A 21,896-nucleotide genomic window follows, 5' to 3' on the forward strand; every position below is an offset into this window, starting at 1 on the left:
ACTGTATAACTTAATTTTTTTAATATGACTGATTGAAAGTAATTCTTGTTTTAGTTACGGATTAATTAAACAGTTTCTTATCTTACTAGCTGCTGCTGCTGCTGCTACCGCTACTACTACTACTACTACTACTACTACTACTACTACTACTACTAATAATAATAATAATAATAATAATAATAATAATAATAATAATAATAATGCTTTTTGATTTCATACAGCAGTTTAACCTACTGATTAAATTAAAACTAGACGTTAATTCTTGTATTAACCGTGGTTATGAATATTCACATTCAGAATTCATATGAAAATGATGCAAGCCTGACAGCCAGAGTTGCCGGTATCCCAATTTAGGCGGGATTCTCCCAATTTTCTGGTTGAATCCCCATAAAGCGAATCGGGATTGATAAAAATCACGATTTGAGAGATAATAACTTAGAATGTAATTTAAACAAATTAGTCTGCATTTCCTATTATCTGATATTTTTATTTATATATTGACTCAAATGGTAACATAGTAAACATAGAGATAACCTGCGGAAATTTAGTAAGTCTGTGAGGTAGCCTAGCTGATTGCCGTAAGGCAACTCAACTCGCAAGATAATAGTTCCCCTAGTTCTACCGCATTGTTGATTAATCCGTTTCGGTACCTAGTTGCTGCTCTCGCAATTAATAAACATTGTGTATTTTACGTGCGTTGAGTGGCAAAAAAGATAGCATTCTGATATGGTATTTTATAGTAATAACAGCCACATACAATTGCTGCGTTTTATTGTTTAGTGAACTATGTTTAAACATGGATTCATCGTCAGATGTACTGTTGCAGTACCGGTTGCGAAAAAGAAAAGTTGCAAAGTTAATTTAGGCTAGTAGCGAATGGTTAAAACATATTGGTGGTTAATAAAAGAAAAAACAATTAGCCTATAGTATTCACTGTACTGTGTGTCTTTCGTATTTTAGTGTTTCTCAAGGAGGCGAGTATTACATTAAAAGCACGCGAACACTACTTTGCAGAAAACAACTATAAATCTTATGATAAAGAGATGATAAGTCTGATGACTTAAGTTAGCTTCTGATATCCCGATTTCCCTCGCAGAAAACCTAGCAACTCTGCTGACAGCAAAAACACGCTATTAAAGGTATATCGGAAAGGAAGTATTGTTTCTGTAAATAAAAACATTTAGCTTTCGGATACGCAATACAAGGCGTATTCAAATAGTCGTTTCGAAATCTCTCGCGTTTTCTAACAAACAAATGGCGGCTTTCCGCTGCTTCAATTTGGGAACATATTTCTCAGTTCTCCGCTACGGCGTGGTAGGGGCTCGGCGAGACCGAGGTCGAGGTGCTGCGGTGATGCCTAAATGGAAAGGTAAAAAGGGGAAGTTCGAGTGCGACCCAGAGCAAGTCCGAAATATGAGAAAGAAACAGAGATGATGATAATGATGATGATGATGATGATGATGATAGAAGAACTGTAATTACGATGGCGAAATGAGTGCGAGGTTCAATGCAGAAAGTTATCCAGCAATTCTGTTTCAATTGGTTGAGGGGAAAACCTCGGAAAAACTTAAATCAGGTAACTTGTCTCAACCAAAATTTTAATTCGTTTCATGGCCAGACATGCTAACAGCAGCTGCAGTCCACAGCAGTGGTCTATGATTTACCATGGCCCTTAGACCAAAAATTCTGGTCAGAAAAAGCATCTGACAACACAAATCACGGTCTGTAATCACCAAAAGAAACGTTAAAGGAAACAGGTTCCTTAACGAAATTTGTTCATAATGATCTAGTGTATCATCCCCAAAGTCTGTAACGAAGTCACAGAATCGCTCGGTATTAAAATTAAATATTGGTATTCGTATGTAAATTAAAATATTTCTATTTCTGATTATTAGTTCAGATTTAAATTATTTTAATTTATTATTATTATTATTATTATTATTACTAGTATTATTATTATTACTGCAACTACTACTGTATTATTGTATCTGAATGTACAATGATGATTTAAAATTATTGCCATGTTTAAATGTAAGTTACTGTAGCCTAAGTTTTAACTTACATAGCCTATATTATTAGAACTCTGTAATTTGTTTCAATTGCTCACAGACTGTTATTAGCAGACATTTTATTGCGATTACGAAGATACATTTCAAATTAACAACTAATTTTCATGAAAGTAATTCGATGAGAAGTTAAAATGGAACATTTTTATCTGTACTTAATTACACTGCTACAGTTACAGCTTGAAGTAAATCTTTTACTCAATTCACTCAAGCACAGAATGTACAGAATGAACTCTAAAAGGACGCGCAAAAATTAAAAAGAAAAATTTTGTTAGCCTTTAACCTTGCCATATGTGACAAGAAATAACTATATATATATATATATATATATATATATATATATATATATATATATATATATGAGGCACTCAGAAGCAAAGTGATACAAGTGACATTTTTTAAAAAATTGAGATATGTGTATATTCTAAATCTTTAACGTCACTTTTGTTCAGAGAAAAAGTAATATAAGTGCAGTTCCAGTCAATGCTGCTCCATGTTGGTCTTACTCTTGTATTACAATGCATACAGAGTTTTGACAGACGCAAACTAATACAAGTGCGTTGTTTACATAGTGTTGTTGCGTTTCTTCTGTTTATGACTAATTCATTTGCCATAATGGAGGTAATAGATTATATATTCCAAACATCTTCGTGGAAGGCCTACACACATTGAGCTGGACCAGCTATACAATAAGGATAACTTTTGCTAAGTGTACCAACTTGCATAGCTAAAGAAATTCATCCCACCCATACATTACTCTTTATTTGATGACCTGAAGCATGAAGGATGGGCCTATAATAAGGACTGCAGGACGTGGAAGAGTGCGTGGAAGAGAAAGTTCAAGGAATACTCGCGGTAGGAGTCCTACAGATGCGCTTCATGACAGAAACATAGATTTTGCAGCAGAGAGAGATGTGACTTCTTCAGATGAGGCTAGTGACATAATGAACAGCGACTAAGGCTGAAATTCTTTTAAAATTAAACATTTTCTTAACCCTCTTCTTTCGGAGTACTAAAAACGACATCAACTGTTGCCCTAGAAATTGAATGTAATATTCAACCTATCAGACACCATGTATTAAAAAGGGATCTAAAAATACATTTAAAATTGCAAGCCTCATCCAGTTCTGAGATGTTCTTCAAACTGTCAGATAATATCCTGTGTAATTTCTACAAAATAAACAAAGAAGAAATACCAGTCTATATCACAGACACACTCATTGTTAAAACTTCAGTTGTGAAATTCCTCCATGGAAATGGATAATTCCAGAACATTGCATACAAATTCCAGGAAATCATTCCAAAAATGATCCTCGATACATTCTTAAGTTAGATGCCATGGAACTACTCTGCAGCACATATAATAATCCTCTTCAAATTTATACAGATGGATCTCTAAACCCTAATGATGGGACATCAAGAGCAGGGTATTATATTTCAAAATATCAAGAAAGTTACTTCATACTATGTTCATCCTCCTCCGTCCTGACACTGAATTGCTAGCAATTGATGCTGCTCTTCAGTGTGTTACTCAAATTTCTGAAAAATCTATTTGCATATTTACCCATTCCAAGAGGGCTATATTTAATATAGTTAAATATGTACCAAACCTATACGCACATAGAATTATTCCAATTCAGAAACAACTAAGTAAACTAAAAGAATTCCAAAAGGAAATAGCATTTCAATGGATATCTACGTCATTGTGGTATACATACCTGGAAACGAGAAAGTCAATAACGTTGCGAAATGGCCAACATATTTGGAACCAAGACCTCTTCAAGTGATATCTCTATCCAATGCCTTTGTTTCAGTAAAGTCTCATTTTATAAACTTATGGATCAACAATTGGTTCTCTTCTGAAAAAGGAAAAATTTTACAGTCCGTTCAAAAGAAACCAAATGACCTGGAAATGTACAAAAACTTGCCCAGACATGTTCAAACATTTTTAACAAGAGCCAGAACAGGTCACATTGTCACACAATTGAATCTACACCGAATTCACCTTTCTGATACTCCTACTTGTCGTTAGTGTAATAATGATGAAGATCTGGAACACATTCTTCTATACTGTCCATCCATAAACCACAAAAGTAAATTAAAATCAGCAATATCAATTGCAGAAGACACAGCTCTGCAGTATACTGTATATTGACTACACCTCAACTCTGGCTACTAGCAACAGGCATCTATAATGAACACCTTCAAAATACCCCTCACTTCTCATGAAAAACAATTGAATAGACTATAGTGGACTTTATGTTGTCAGCAAACAGCTGGATACGTTAAAAAGATTGACTGAGTGAATCTTTCGGTTATACAGACACATTTTGTGTTATAATATGATAATGAGAAAGCTCAAATGCTGTTAAGACAGCAATGTTTGAATGTTGTAAGCAATCTTCTTGTTCTTGTTTTAATTAAATAATATACAAATACTGAAAACTGTTGCACTTATATTACTTCTCCACAAAAACATTTTCGTGGAAAAATAATACAAGTGACTTTAGGACCATATTTTACCTCTCAGTTTGGTCAAAAGTGGACTTGAATAGTTTTTGACCTCAGGCTTTAATTCTTCGACCGAAGTAATCGGCTGTCAAGTAGCACAAGGGAGAGTGATTTCAATGATTACAACCGGGCATTGACGCTTATTTAATGGAATATTTGACCGAGAGAATAATGTTTCATTCCTCCAGCAAAGAAATAACGTTTTCGTTCGTTGCAAAATTTCTTCATTTCCGTTCAGAAGAATGTCTTACACTGAGAGCCTCTGCACCACTAAGCACTGCAGTTGCATTGGTGTACTGTGTCCATTATTATACACAGTTTACCACAGTTTTGAAACCACAGGCCAAAACCCTGAAAGAGTCTTTCTTCTTATTTACACCGAAGTCTGAATGATGTTAAGTGAAGAGCTACGTCATCCTGTTTGTTGGCAGGTACATCGCAGAGAAGTTACCTTAGAATGTAATTGGTTGCACCTATAATCTTTTCGCTGTAAGAAAAATCCTAATAAAAACAATAGCACGTGACTGAAGTGAGGCTTCATTGGCCGCTGTTTGGCGCCATAGATTTTCAGTACGTGTCTCCGCCCATTGTTGTACATTGTGTTTCATGTTAAACGTTTCCCGTTACTCGTCAAGTAGGCCTAACCTCACTACTATGCATTCATTTGCTTAGGAAACATTTACTTTATAATTACTCTAATATTAAAACTCACTTAACTTATTATATACATTTAAGACTATTTGTTTTTCTCCGCTTTTAAGAGGGTTTCCACTCTTATGTTTAATAACCACACACACCGAGGATGGATACTTCAGTACCACGTGCTTATGGGAACAACTACGAAATCAAGTGACGCCAGCTTGTTACAAGAACGGACTACCTTGGTATTATTGTTGGTATTCATCCGCGTTCATAGTACATAACAAAATATAAAAGTAGCTTTTCTTTTACATAACGTTTTACATAGGAATGACGTTATATGTTTCATTGTATTTAACAATTAGAATTCAATTTTTTATTTTCAAATAATGCAAGATTATGGCTTCCAAATACGAACTGTATTTTCCTACGTCGTGAGAGTGTTTCGACTGGGAACCAATCACGGGTATGACAGCAACGTGATTATGTTTACATCAGGATTTTTCTTACAGAGAAAACAGTATAGAACGAGCGTCGATCACACGCAGTTGCGGGGGGGGGGGGGAAGCTCAGTAAAAATTCGAAGAGACGTGGTAGACAAACAGCACAGTGGACCAACGAGTGGACAATGAGTTTTCTCATGTAAATTTCTAATGTATGTGTGTGTAATCATTCTAACGTAATATTTGCGGACAACTTCCCCGCGACTGTGCCAACAAACAAGATCACTTGAATGCATTCCTCCTTACTTAATTATATCACTCAGACTTCAAAAGTATCTGCAAAGAAGAAGAAACAACATTTCAGAAATTTGGCCTAAGGTTCTAGACTTATGGGTCACTCTTTATTTTCTACTTTTCTACTCTATCACAGGTAGCCTATCTACAGCCTCGCCAGTCACACCAGAAGCTCGTCTGTGAAGCAGACAACGTCGTCTACACTCTTCTCCCTCAAGAGCAGACAGGTTTTAGGTGTTGCAAACCTAAGACTCTACTACGTTGTTATTCTATTTTTATCACTCGTTTCTCTATAGAATTCAAGATTGTTGAATATATAGAACAGATAACGGATGCAAATGTATAAATGTTACAGTTACGGTTATGGCAGCCTGTGGTAGAAGCCAAAAGAGCCTCCAACCCAGATCCATTCCTGACGTCTTCTGCCCTGGAAGTGGCGCAGTCAGGAGACTTTTACAAAGTCCCGTGGCTCATGGGAAGCACGTCCCAAGAAGGCGCCCTCTACGGAGAAAGTGAGTGTCTGTCCGAAACAAATGCGGTGTGCTGTAATAACACATTTCTCGTACTTGTATTCTATAAATAATCAAGTTGTATCCCAAGACTATGAAACTCACTACTTCTGCATGTAAATACTTTCCATTTAACATCATATTCAGGAATAATTCCATTAACTGACTTTTACTCACGAAATGGGTCTGCCATAGCCAGTTTGTTTATCTCGTATTTATTTTATTGAATTATTTATTATTGCCTTATTAACTTGTAACAAAAGCCACGCCGCTACATTCTTTATATTACACACTTAATTAGACAATAACATAATACAGTAGAATCTCGATTATCCGTCACCCTATTAACCGATTAGTGGGTTATCCGACTGTCTATCTCATGTTTTTTTTTTTTTTTTTTTTTTTTTTTTTGCAGAAAAATACGAAGTACCGGTACAGTATATATTTATATTAGTACGCATTTCTTCTACAGAGAGTCATTATCAGTCTTTACCGTTACATAGTATGTAATAGGAATGCTATCATTACCAGCAGTAGAAACACTTACTTTTAGGAGGGGGTGTTTTTCACAACTTGTAAAATAGTCACTATTTCTTTTCAAAGAAATGACTCCAAGAAATTCCACACAATTGAAAACTCGTGCATAATTTGATCACTCTGTGCAAAATGTCAAAAGGAACGTGTTAGCGATTTGGGAAAGGAAAAACCATGGCTCATCTCGTATATCGCATAAGAATATGAGATTGGCAGTAGAAATGTGCACGATTTAGTAAAATGAAACAAGAATAAAGTGCTACGTATTACTGTATTTCACTGTTTTTATGTTTTCATTAATTATAACCAGCATATTATATATTGTAGTGTGTAGTATGAAGACACCAGTGGTTGCAGTACAGTAGGAGTTTCAAATTACGAGACTGTTATGCTCTTAATCCATGAAAATATTTTATAGTATGGATTATCCGACTTTTTCGATTAATCGTTCAGTCCACCCCCTTCATAACTACGGATAATAAGGTTCTACTGTATTTAAAAATTTATATTATTATACATTAGTAACTTGTGCAGCAAATGATTCAAACTAAGTTCATTAAAACTTCAAATGATGATTTTCTAGAAACAATACCAGACATTTTGAAAGTTATTTGCTTCTATAATAATGAATCATACTTCACGGAAGATCTAACATTCAAAGCAACATCATAACTCAATGGAGTGTCACCCTGTCAAAAATATATCTTTTAAAAGATTCCTTCTGAATTGTCTTTTTGCAAAAAGCGTTTTCTTCAACTTATCCATTCTTCAGTTGTTTGAGTTTCAATGCGAAAACGCTAGTAACAATATCAGGACGATTAGAGGATTTTTCCACGTGGGAGTAAAGGGGTAGCTATTTCAAGTAATTGCAGATCGCAGGTGAGAGTTAAGGTTTGACATGCTTTCGAAAAATAGACATATCATCTTGGTATAATTACTGCATATTTCGTGCACTGATATAAAATATAGAGGTCAGGATCACTATTTATCTGCTAAGAAATCTTGCTGAAGTGATAGGGAGGTTACAAAATCATATAGAACTAATAATTATTTCATCAGTAATTTTTTGTTTTCGTTTTTTCTTAGGAATAGTAATAGATATAGCCTACAGGGTACTACAGTAATCAATTAATTGGATATAGCCTACAAGGTAATATAATAATCAATTAATTGGATATAGCCTACAGTGTAATATAATTTTAAAGAGGAAAACGCAAATTTAGTTCCTAATAATTAACTTCTACTTAAGCTATTATTATTATTATTATTATTATTATTATTATTATTATTATTATCATTATCATCATCATCATCATCATCCATACTGGATTAATCTTGCTCAGGATAGGAACCGATGGCGGGTTCCTTAAAAACTTAAGTATTATTATAGTCCATATGTGACTACGAAAATAAGTGGTTTAGGAAAACTGGTATCGGAAAAAGTACTTTGGGTAATTTGCTCCTTGAAAGAGAAATAATTGTGGCAAATTACATTGCAAAAACAAAAGAAAAAGAAAAAAGGATTGTAAAAGTGACTGCGAGAGGTACGGATTCCTTAAATTTATGAAATATTAGAAATAAATCTCTTGTCCCGTCTCACAACAAACGTTTATTGCAATTATCACAGGGAACATAATAGATCCTACAAGAAGGACGCGATTCACGGAGAGGTTTGACACAGAAGGACCTGGAGACTTGGCATTGTCCCTTAGCCTGGACACGAGTCAAATTCCTGAAACCTGGCGTCAAATACGAGACTTCTACTTCGGCGAAAGAAGTGTTATCAATATAGATGCAATGATCAAGGTATGAATGTTTGTAAAACAGTAACAACACTAACGAATGTTATGTAATTTTGAATCTGTTAAATCCTCGCCGATTTCTGATTTAGGCTATTCTTGCAAAAAGAAAAATTATGGAGTCGAAATTAAGCTGCCTGTTCTTTTATAAGAAATGTATGTATGTATGTATGTATGTATGTATGTATGTATGTATGTATGTATGTATGTATGTATGTATGTATGTATGTATGTATGTATGTATGTATGTATGTATGTATGTATTTTTTAAATCCTTCTTTACAAGTATGTTCCATTACAAGAATGCAATACTACATGCTAATAGACTACACTTTACGATATGTATGTATGTATGTATGTATGTATGTATGTATGTATGTATGTATGTATGTATGTATGTATGTATGTATGTATGTATGTATGTATGTATGTATGTATGTATGTATGTATGTGTGTATGTATGCATGTATGTATATACTATGCTATGAATGAGTTAATTAATTAATTAGCGATAAAATTCTATGAATGAAGAAGAAATTTTGAGTAACTGAATGAAGAAATCGATTGAATAAATAAACGATTGAATGAATAAATTAAAGGATCAATTATTGAGGGAATCGGTGAGCAGAAAAGTGAATGAACGATTGATCGATTGAATATGAATTCGTGACTCAGGGAAGAAATTATGTAATACTTGAATGAAAGAGTGAAAAAGAAAGTGAACGAATGTATTATTGAATGGAGAAGTAATTACTGGAGCTAGAACACGTGTGCACTGAAGAAGAAGTCAACTTAGCTACAACGCGCATAGCTATCAGTGAAGGCATGCTGCACAAAATGACTCTGGGCTGTGTAATCTCTAGTCTAGTACGCACAGTCTTGTAGTCGCTCCGTGTTTATAATCTATTCTATTGGCTATCAATCAATAATGTCAGAAACATCACGTCTTGCCACATTAAATATGTTAGTAGAGTAATGCGGTAGAAGAATTTTCATTATAAATTAAGGATCGCAAACGGAAATCATTAAAGCTATGCCGTAATATTGAAGACAACTCTCCCGTAAGATCTGCACAAATGCTTGTTTCAAACAAACTGTATGAAAATTACTCATTAAAAATAAATTTGCAGATGTGACCTAAAAACATTAAGAGTTTATAGGCCTAAAATACAATTTTAAAATGCTCGACATCCTTCGACTTGTAGAAGAACTTTCTAAAAAAAAAAAAAAAAAAAAAACTGATAGAGCAGGTCCTAGGTTTGTCTCAGAAAAAGTGCGGCAGAAAATGAAAACCGTTGTGTAGAAAAATCCTTGCTATGCTACGAGTGCAATCGTTAAGATAAGAAATTATTTGCTACAGTTTCACAAATCACCATCTAGTTTTGTACATGATCTACAATATTTTCTCTTCGCTCCCATTACATCATGTGATTTGAAGCGAAGTTTTTCACGTTATAATCATTGCTTGGAAGATACGAGGAGAAGCCTCAATTTTGATATATACGGAGGTAACCGTAAGTAATGTCATTAATTTCTTTGCGATCTATGAAACAAAAGAGTTTAATACAATTTTGCTCGTTTTTCCTCCTTTTCGAGATGAAAAAATGTTTTATATTAAATATATCATAGCGTGTTTTGGCAAAGCCATTGATTGAATTCCCCATATGTTCATTCAATTTGAGAGAGCAGTGTATTACAGTATGACACTAAACTATTGAAATAATTTTAGTTTTGTCCTTTATGCGCAGAAATTAGATCCGAAGAAAGGTAACTTTTCGTTCTGCAAAGGCATTATACAATATAACAATTGAAAACATTATTACAAAACAACCCTTGTCAAAACTGCTATTTTTCAGGAGAACAATAACAATGAATAGAACAACACATGCCAGCTGTTTCCGTACAACTGGTGTTTATCCTTGTGGTTGTTGCACCCTTCATGTGTCATTTTTGGAGCCTATAAACATTTAAAATACTAGCAAATGTGTCCTTAACTCAATTTCATTAAAAAATGACTAGGGCTGTTTTTGTAATAATGTCTTCAGTTTTTATCTGCAAAAGGAAACAAAAACGGTAAAATTATGTTAAACTTCTTTCCTTGAAATATCTGAAAGAATAGCTTCCTGAAATTTACATATATATGTATATATTATTAATTTTAATTATTGTTTATTAACGACGCTCGCAACTGCCGACGTTATATCAGCGTCGCCGGTGTGCCGGAATTTTGTCCCGCAGGAGTTCTTATACATGCCAGTAAATCTACTGACATGAGCCTGTCGCATTTAAGCCCACCTAAATACCATCGACCTGGACCGGGCTCGAACCCGCAACCTCGAGCACAGAAGGCCATTGCTATACCGACTACGCTACCAAGACCGACTCTATTAAGTAAACATATTGTTTTACTTGGTTATTTAACTATTTAACGACGCTATATCAACTACGAGGTTATTTAGCGTCGATGGAATTGGTGATAGCGAGGATTCGCCATAGATTACCTGACATTTGCCTTAAGGTTGGGGAAAACCTCGGAAAAATCCGAACAGGTAATCAGCCCGAGCAGGAATCGATCCCGCGCCCGAGAGCAACTCCGGATCGCCAAGCAAGCGCCTTAGCCGACTGAGCTACGCCGGTGGCCTTAAATAAACATATATATGTTATTCATTGCAACAAAGAAAAGATGACGATATGAATTATTGATGTGTAGTATATTTTTCATTAAAAGTCAATTTTTATTTCCCAGATGGTAGGTATCTTCATATGCTCTAATTTATTACGTTTTCAGTTGTACAGAACTGATAGTTACTGTAATTCAAACTGAATTAATTTATTTTACCGGTGTATTATGTATTTGTTTCGCGTCACTGGCTAATACTTGTGGTGTACTGTAGTTAGCTCCTTACACACCTCTGTCTTTTTTGTTTACAGTAATTCCAGGTTACCTGCATTGCGTCTTCCGCCAGACTAGCTATACTCGTAACATTGCAAGCATTGGGATTTTGTCCTAGCTCTAGTCATTACTTACTGAATCAGTGAATGATTGAATGAATATACGAATTTTTTAATTAGTGAATCAAGGAACAAATTACTGCATAAATTAGTAAATAAATAAATAAATAAATAAATAAATAAATAAATAAATAAATAAATAAATAAATAAATAAATACATAAATAAGTGAATATACTAGGCTATGGTTGGCAGGATACATAGCAGGTAATGAAAACTCCTGGCTGTCGTGGTGGCTCTATGGAAGTAAGGATAAAGAACGGGAAAATCGAAAGTAAAGATCTGTTCATATTATCATGCACGGATCGTTTTCAGGAAACAGCGTTTAATGCTCGACAGATATTGTTTAGTACGTCGTGTATTCATGTTTAGCGTAGCGTATTTTGTTACGCACGGTCCGTCACCATGTTGGATTCTCGGCAAGAATAGCATATCACTGTCTACTATATACAGCCACGAAGCTTGAGTTTTGAGGGTGCTAGAAACAATAGAATGTGCCGGTACTATTTCGCATTGTCTGTAATGAGGCGATATTAGCGATCCTACTGGTGAGCAACTATCTAATATTTGCATATTTACTACGTATTGAGCTTCGTGACTGTATATACTAGACTGTGATGATACGCTACGTATAGGAAAGTGACAGAAGGAAGTAATAGGCCACACTGAACATGGCTCTCCGTTATGTTCAGGCACGTCTTAGCGCACTGTCACTATGGGTAACGAACAGCTGATAGAAAATCCCATTATCTCCTTCATTAATCCCAATATCCACATCCTCTTTTTCGAATACAATTGAAATTGCCCATAAATTTTCAGTACTCTGATGTAACATTTTTTGCAAGCCTATATAGGCCTTAATTATGCCAGGTAAAATAAAATAAATTATTCTTATTATTATTATTATTATTATTATTATTATTATTATTATTGTTGTTATTATTACTATTATTATTATTATTATTATTATTATTATTATTATTATTATTATTATTATTATTATAGGCTATTTCCAGAATGATGTATAATGGCATGAAAACTAGCACAAATAGCGTGCACGAAGCGCGACGTGCTAGAAACGATCCATACAAGATAATATACAGGGTGTTTCCGAGGTGGTGTTACAAACTTTCAGGAATGACGGGGAAGGGCACATGTATCAATTTGAGAAAGGAATCCTGGTGCGGAAATGACCAAGTCGAAAGTTACAAACAAAAATAGTTGTGTGGAAATTACATAATTTTATTCCTCTCTACAGCTTGTTTATGTGTATTTAACTGTACATCTTACACATACTGTATTCATCTGACGTTGTTTGCGTTGCCTACTTACAGTATACCATTCAGTGCGCTGTCTGAGGGATGGGGACAGGAAACTACACTAAAGCAATGCAGATGGCGTAATGTGTAACGGACATGGTCGGTCCTGATATGCACGTCTGTAGACAGCAGTGTATGTGTACAAGTTGCAGTGTCCAGTCGATCAGTCCTAGTGATATGGAGGAGTACACGAGAGCGGAATAAGCAGACTTGATTTTCGAATACGGATGAGCCAATGGGAAGAGTAGACAAGCTCACAGATTGTATCTGGTACAAGTACTCACATAGGAGACATCCGGCCCATACCATCTTTCCACGACTGTTCCAAAGGTTAAGGGAAAGAGGGCACGTGGTGCCAAATTACAATTCCATTTCCACACAACTATTTTTGCTTATAACTTTCGACTCAGTCATTTCCGGACCATGGTTTCTTATCTCAAATTGATACATGTGCCCTTCGCCATCATCCCTGAAAGTTTGTAACACCACCCCGGAAACACCCTGTATAAACATTACAGGGCTTCATGCAAGAATTCTCAACAAGCTATGCAGCAATGACTCTGATTAAATATATAAGCTTCAATAAAAATGTTTATTTAAACACTCAGAAAATGGATAGCCAGTGAGAGACTTGATATTTTACTGGTATAGGCTCTGTATTAAAAACATTCCTTGCGCGATTTTGCAGATGTATACAGATCGATATATTGACCATTCAGTGCACAAGGCAGCAGTGATACACACCCGGGCGGGGCACCATCCCATCTACAGGTACAACTTTGCATACCAGGGGAGGTACAGCTATGCGCATCTGTCGGAATTAAGAAAGCCAGACACAAACCTTGGTGAGTAACAAGTTCAAATACAAGCAATCTGACACAGGCTGATATCAAGCAATCTGACATAGGCTGATATCAAGCAATCTGACATAGGCTGATATCAAGCAATCTGACATAGGCTGATATCAAGCAATCTGACATAGGCTAATATCAAGCAATCTGACATAGGCTAATATCAAGCAATCTCACACAGGCTAATATCAAGCAATCTGACACAGGCTAATATCAAGCAATCTGACACAGGCTGATATCAAGCAATCTGACACAGGCTGATATCAAGCAATCTGGCATAGGCTAATATCAAGCAATCTGACATAGGCTGATATCAAGCAATCTGACGTAGGCTAATATCAAGCAATCTGACATAGGCTAATATCAAGCAATCTGACATAGGCTAATATCAAGCAATCTGACACAGGCTGATATCAAGCAATCTGACATAGGCTGATATCAAGCAATCTGACGTAGGCTAATATCAAGCAATCTGACATAGGCTAATATCAAGCAATCTGACATAGGCTAATATCAAGCAATCTGACACAGGCTGATATCAGGCAATCTGACACAGGCTGATATCAAGCAATCTGACATAGGCTAATATCAAGCAATCTGACACAGGCTAATATCAAGTAATCTGACACAGGCTAATATCAAGCAATCTGACACAGGCTGATATCAAGCAATCTGACACAGGCTGATATCAAGCAATCTGACATAGGCTAATATCAAGCAATCTGACATAGGCTGATATCAAGCAATCTGACATAGGCTAATATCAAGCAATCTGACACAGGCTGATATCAAGCAATCTGACACAGGCTGATACCAAGCAATCTGACACAGGCTGATAACAAGCAATCTGACATAGGCTAATATCAAGCAATCTGACATAGGCTAATATCAAGCAATCTGACGTAGGCTAATATCAAGCAATCTGACATAGGCTGATATCAAGCAATCTGACATAGGCTAATATCAAGCAATCTGACACAGGCTGATATCAAGCAATCTGACATAGGCTAATATCAAGCAATCTGTCATAGGCTGATATCAAGCAATCTGACGTAGGCTAATATCATGCAATGTGACATAGGCTGATATCAAGCAATCTGACATAGGCTATTATCAAGCAATCTGACATAGGCTAATATCAAGCAATCTGACACAGGCTGATATCAAGCAATCTGACATAGGCTAATATCAAGCAATCTGACATAGGCTGATATCAAGCAATCTGACGTAGGCTAATATCATGCAATGTGACATAGGCTGATATCAAGCAATCTGACATAGGCTAATATCAAGCAATCTGACATAGGCTAATATCAAGTAATGTGACATAGGCTAATTACCTAAGCAAAGAAAGGAGTGATGAAACAAACTCCCAAAAACCAACCAAACAAACAAAAATTCAAAGAAACAATAAATATTCAACCAAATTACGTAAGTTTATATAAACAAATAAATACAAATAAGTAGGTAAATATAATTATAAAATTATACAATGTGGATATCCTCGGTTTACTTCTGAAACACCGTAAGTCCATTTTTTTCGGAATGTCAGTATTTTCAAAATACGTCTGCAGATAACACCTCGTAAATCTGCAAATGTTTCTATATTTCATAAATAACAAATGCATAACAGTTGTTATCTGGGGTATAAACGGAATAAGAAGTTATTTTTCTCTTTTCTACGATTTCCTCAAATGCAGTTACAAGATTTTGAAAGTAAGCCAAGGATATATAAATAATTAGCCCGAAGAGTAAAGCAATGTTTTCTATCAGGAAACTTAAATATAATTATTGCAACTAAAGGGTAAGCATTAATGATAATAGTAATCAAATTAAGGGAGTACTGTGTGCATTTTAACAATAAAACATTAATAACAATTGGAAGAACCTTAAACGAAAATTTTAAACCAATTACTGTATTCATATAGTCTCGATACGAACTGCAATACTGAATTTTGTGAAAAGTTACTTGTTCAATTCTGCACATAAATGACTGAAATGGAATGCGCACAATGAGCATAGGATTTGTAGCTTAGTCTTTGCAGAAGTCTCTGACTGAAGTTTTCCTCTCGCGGCAGTTTTCAACGTGTTATCGTCCGCAGGACTTCTGACACAGTTCGCACATGCACTCGTCGTTGGGTTCGTGGAATCTCTTGGTGGCACAGAGCTTATGGTGAAAACCATGAACCGCGTAACGGGTTACTATGTGTCTCAGTTCGTAGTTTGTGTTTGCCCCGTCTCTGGTTGTCATGGCGTCTATTACGTAGACCTCGCTCCAGATGGCGTTCTTCTTTCCTCTGAGTACTTCAAATGCTTTCTCGTGTTCGGCATGCAGAGTTGCGTTCTAATGTCTTCGATGAAGAAGCGTTCCTTCATTAGTTCGTATGTTAGTCTGAGAGTATTGTTCTTCCTGCTCCTAGTACTCTTTTCATGAAGGATGATTTGACTCGTTCAGTTTTTCCCATCTCGCTGATTGTTAAATTTTCCCATATGATATTTAGTCCTTAGGTTGCTATTGGTGCTATAGATGACCTAAATAATGTCATTGCCGTTTTTGTTTCTAGCTGTTGCAGATTCTTGATATTGTACTTAGCTTGTATTGCAGCGGCTGCTCTTTCTTGAATGTGGCTTCTGTATTATTTTAATGTTATTTGAAGCGTTACTCCTAAATATTTAAATTTTTGCACTACCCCAAGTGGCTTGTTCTGCAGTGTCAGGGTATCTTTTTTTCTTTGTTTGCCGCCGTTTCTGAAGTTCATTTGTTTTGTTTTCTGGTGGTTTATCTGTAGGCTGTTTTCCTCGGCCCATTTCACGAGTTTATTTAGGACCTGTTACAGTTCTTCTATGTTAGACGAACCTATCGCCATGTAGTCTGCGTACATAATCAACGATGCCGCGGTGTCCTCTGTGATTTTTGTTATGTCTGTGGTCATGATATTGAAGAGGACCGGGAGAGCCCCTTGTAGTAACCCATTTGTCTGTACTATTTTATTAGATAGTGTAATTTCGTCTGATATTTGAATGTAGTTGCAACTTAGGATGTCTGCAATTACTGTTGTTAGGGCATGTGATTCGCCGATCATGTTGCTTAGTTTTCTAATTAGTGTTTCCCGTTCATAAGGTCGAAAGCTTTGCAGTAGTCGACGAATACTACATGGTATTTCTTCCCAGGGTATCTTAGGGTATTCTCTATTTGTTCTATTAGGTTGCTTACGGTTCTTTAATTTACTGGCTGAGAAGCAATGACATTTATGAAGTCTTTAAAAAGTAGGAAGTACACTAGTCGTCTGGAATCTGAAAGCATAGCGGCCGTTAGCTTCGTCTGTAAAACAGAGAGTGCGCATGCGCGAGCATATACTTACAAGTTCTTAGTACTGCTTTTACGCACCGCGTGACGTCAGTCATGCTTGCAGATGCCAGGCGGGAAGCATAACTTTAATTGTTCATTTTTTGTTTATTATCTACACAATCTTAAAAATTTTTTTGCATCATCACCCATTGTCATAACTGGCATAACTTCATCGTAGATGTATGCGTCCACCATTTTATCCTTGCATGAATAACAACCTGTCTTCAATGCTGTATATAGCACCTCCGAGTTCGTGTCCAGAAATATCTGCCACGCTGTGTGCGATGGAGTCCTATACTCTTTCCTTTAGATAGCCCCACAGCTAATAATCTGCTGGATTAATATCTGGCGATCTTGCAGGCCAAGTTACAGGAAACACTGATAGCACGACCACCAGAACAATCAGAAACAAACAAACTCGTTGTCATGGTGATACAAAAGAAATTCTTGTGTAATAAGGCAGTGCCAGAATTTTTAAGATTGTATATAAAATGAAGAAAATATAGGCAATTAAAGTTGCTTCTTACTTTTGAAAACCATAATATAATATTATTGGGTGACTAGGTGATTTGGCAAGATTCGGTTCGGTTAGTTGGTTGATAGGTTAGATTAGATTGGAGTAGGCTGATTACATATGACTTGATATCTTTATTTTCTGTTAGGTGGTATGAATTATAGAAAATTTCACTCTACAAGAGAATCGTGAAAGTAAATAACATGACCTCATATGTACGTTTATTAATGTTATTGACTTTCACTATGGTGTTTGATAAGTTTTGCTTCTGTTGTTGCTGAGACAAGATGTTAATTCTAAATGTTGTCTTATATGTGAAGCAACATTATAATTAATACTAATTGACACAAAATATATTATTACTGTAAGTTATTTAGTCATTAAGTGCACTGTATAGAAATATTTTCGAAATTTTATGCCAAAACGTACCAAATCCAAAATTAAATTCCCAATAACTTTGGAATAAAATATGGAAGAGCTTAAAATTTGCTATAGAAACTTAAAAGAGGTGCAGATAAATTCTAAATCAAATACTGATACCTATATTACAATAATAATTATAGGTTCATTACTTTTTTTTTTTTTTTTGCTCGCCTGTGAAATTTGTTCAGTTGAATTTAGTACCTTTTGGAAATAAGCTCGACATTTAAGTAACTATATGCACTACTTATTTCTGTCTTATTTATTATTAATGCATGACATGCTGCTTACGTCACAGGTGTGGTCCACTCTGACGACCTCTTGTACTTGGTTCCTCTGCCTATAATGAACGTGTGGCCAGCAAACCATCCTGATTTACAAGTCGTCAAGCTTATGGCCACGCTATGGACGAACTTTGCGACCTACGGGTATGTCACTTATGATGTTATATTCTCAGTCAAATTCAATATAAACGAATTACGCTACGCAAATAATCTTCATAAAAGAGTTCTCTCTCATGGCATCAAGAGCTCAACATTTAATATCAATTTTAAATTTATTTATTTATTTATTTATTTATTTATTTATTTATTTATTTATTTATTTATTTATTCTTACTATTACTATTAATTGCTATTATTATTAAACTATATAATCATAAAACATTTTGGATGACCATTAAAAAGATTATTACAATTTTGTTGTTCTCACTGGTTGAACACACTCCTAGAAATGTTAGATCTTGTTCACGTAGACTGACACATCTCAGCTGTACTGTTCCAGGTACTGCTCGTTCTATATGTCTTTCCTCCATAGTCAGCTTGATTTTCTCTCCTTTTAGAACTCTCTTCATGTCTCTAATTCATATATAAGTTTGTTACTTAATTTTAGATGTAATTTTGTATTCGTTATACATATAATAAATGCAATCATTTTTTAAAATTCTCACTATAACCTACGGAGTTTCTTATGCACCAAATGTACATTTTAACACTTTTCTTTCAAGTATTTGCTAAGATCGATATCCCTGACCAGCAGAAAAGTTTATTTACAGTAGTGTGTTCCTGTTAATCCTCTTATATGTTACCACGGCGAGGTTCTTCTCTTTCCACTTGTCCTGCATACTAGAGGACACATGGTGAAACTAACTTGCTGTGAAGTTTGTATTATGTAGATTGTTTACTTGAGATAACACAGGATATTACATTGACAACGAATGTTTATGCCCTGGGCGAGATTCAAATCCACGATCTTTTTCCAAATTTACTTTGAAATTAATAATAACGGTGATTTAATATACTCAGCAATATAAAATATATTCTGGTTTTTCATTGCATTCTACAAGTATTTTTAATACAATTGTCAGTCTCTTTACCCGTTTTTAGACTCACAGAATCTTTCTGGGTTCGACTCTAACAAATATGTTGCTGTTTAATAATATTATATGAACATGTTCAGTTCAAGTATCTTGTAGCCATAAATTCTTGTTTCAGGGATCCAACTCCTCTCAGCAACGCTACGGGAGTCACCTGGGAACCATTCAGTGGGATCACTCACTCTTACCTTAACTTTAGCCAGGAAGAGGCTTTGTACGCAGAGGTACACGGGATTAGACCTCTGAAATTAAACATGGAGAGAGAATTATACATGGATCGCATGCAGTTCTGGGACTCTCTGCCACTAAGGGAAAATGAAATATATTATACAACCAGAAAAAGAATTACATAGAAAATGTCTATAATAAAACAAAACTGCTATAAACGAGTGCTAAGACAGCGGTCATCAGCACAGTGCACCCTCGGGCTAGCGTCTTTTACCCGCGGATAAGACATGCACCAGCGTGCATCCGTGGCTGCTGGCGGGTATTCTTTCTCCCTCTCCCTTCTGCACTATGGTGCATATTCCGATATACAGTATTGTACTCCTTACCCGTTACCCATTTCACCAAGTGCTGACAACCACTGTTCTAAAATCTTCGCAGAAGTTATATATTTGTGATATATTTTTATTGGCGTTTCAACTACGAGCATTTACCTACAGTTTCAAACTTCATTCGACAGTGTTCAGGTAAAAGGGCTTATCTCACAGAAGATTTTTTTTCAGAGACATATTTTTAATTAAATTTTAACACATTATTATTAGTTACTTTATATGAAGAACTGTAAATATATTTGTCAAAAAACATACCTTTACATTTTGTAATTAAGTTTAACTAATTACACTCTAAGCAAAAAAGTCACATTTAAAAAATGAGGGTTAAACCCTTTTACCTAAACGCCGTCGTTATAATATCATGATTCGTGATCTTCAGGGTTAATTATTTATTTTTAACACTAGGCCTACGGTTACATAATCCCTGATAATTGAAGATGCAATTGCTATTAGGATCATTTAGGTTCCAGTATCCCTAATGCTGAAATCAGAAGATCGTTTCGAAAAATGGAAACTTACACTTCAGTATGAAGTAGAAAAAATATAAAATTACATAACAATATAATTATTCATTAATTCATTCATTTCCTCCTTTCATTAATTAATTAAATCATTAATTCCTTCCTTAATTCATTCATTATTTCTTCTATTTTTTAATCTATTTATTTTATTATTTATTTATTTACTTAATTATTTATTTATCTATTTATTTACTTATTTATTTATTTACTTACTTATTTACTTATTTATCTATTTATTTACTTATTCATTCATTCATTCATTCATTCATTTACTCATCTATCCGTCCGCCCACCCAATCTGTCTGTCTGTCTGTCTGTCTGTCTGTCTGTCTGTCTGTCTGTCTGTCTGTCTGTCTGTCTGTCTGTCTGTCTGTCTGTCTGTCTGTCTGTCTGTCTGTCTGTCTATCTATCTATCTATCTATCTATCTATCTATCTATCTATCTATCTATCTATCTATCTATCTATCTATCTATCTATCTATCTATCTATCTATCTATCTATCTATCTATCTACCTACCTACCTACCTACCTACCTACCTACCTACCTACCTACCTACCTACCTACCTACCTACCTACCTACCTACCTACCTACCTACCTACCTACCTACCTACCTACCTACCTACCTATCTATCTATCTATCTATCTATCTATCTATCTATCTATCTATCTATCTATCTATCTATCTATCTATCTATCTATTTATTAGCAAACCCGTGCGCTTCATGCACTTGTTAGAAATAAATATAATTGATTGAAATCTGTTACATTTCCTAATACAGTTTTGTGCTTACGTAGTGAATACCTAATAGCTTATTACATTTGCAAGTCATATGTTCCTGAATTATTTGTAAATGGTGAGCACAGAAGCGCTATTTCGTGACACTTTGTAAAATGACTCAGTTCCAGAGTGCTCATTGATAAAATACTAATGTTTACTCCATATGTATTGTATTTTCGGTCCAGGGAAAATACTCATAAATATACGATTAGTTTCTGTGGACAAAGAGACATCATCATCATCATCATCATCATTATTATTATTATTATTATTATTATTGCCATACTCGTGAGCTTCGCTGCACTTGTTAGAAATAAATATAAAGTATTTACAAATTAAAATAGGACATTGGTCCAGGCAACATCCGTGTTTGATAGAAGGATAAATCGTTTAATATGTTACT

The 21,896-nt window shown here is 35.1% G+C and overlaps 1 protein-coding gene across 1 annotated transcript in view; it reads left to right on the plus strand.

Annotated features, from left to right (window-relative positions):
* LOC138710027 (juvenile hormone esterase-like) overlaps positions 1-20,801 on the plus strand; it is a 44,782-nt gene extending 23,981 nt beyond the window's left edge. Inside the window, exons 6-10 of the mRNA XM_069840687.1 lie at positions 6,309-6,465; positions 8,624-8,802; positions 13,814-13,970; positions 18,558-18,687; positions 19,753-20,801. Of these exons, the coding sequence (XP_069696788.1) occupies positions 6,309-6,465; positions 8,624-8,802; positions 13,814-13,970; positions 18,558-18,687; positions 19,753-19,987 (858 nt within the window). The 3' untranslated portion in view covers positions 19,988-20,801. The remainder of the gene's footprint in view (positions 1-6,308; positions 6,466-8,623; positions 8,803-13,813; positions 13,971-18,557; positions 18,688-19,752) is intronic.
* The last annotated feature ends 1,095 nt before the right edge of the window (positions 20,802-21,896 follow it).

This window comes from Periplaneta americana, chromosome 12 (assembly GCF_040183065.1).
Source record: "Periplaneta americana isolate PAMFEO1 chromosome 12, P.americana_PAMFEO1_priV1, whole genome shotgun sequence".
NCBI classification, from domain to species: Eukaryota; Metazoa; Arthropoda; class Insecta; order Blattodea; family Blattidae; genus Periplaneta; species Periplaneta americana.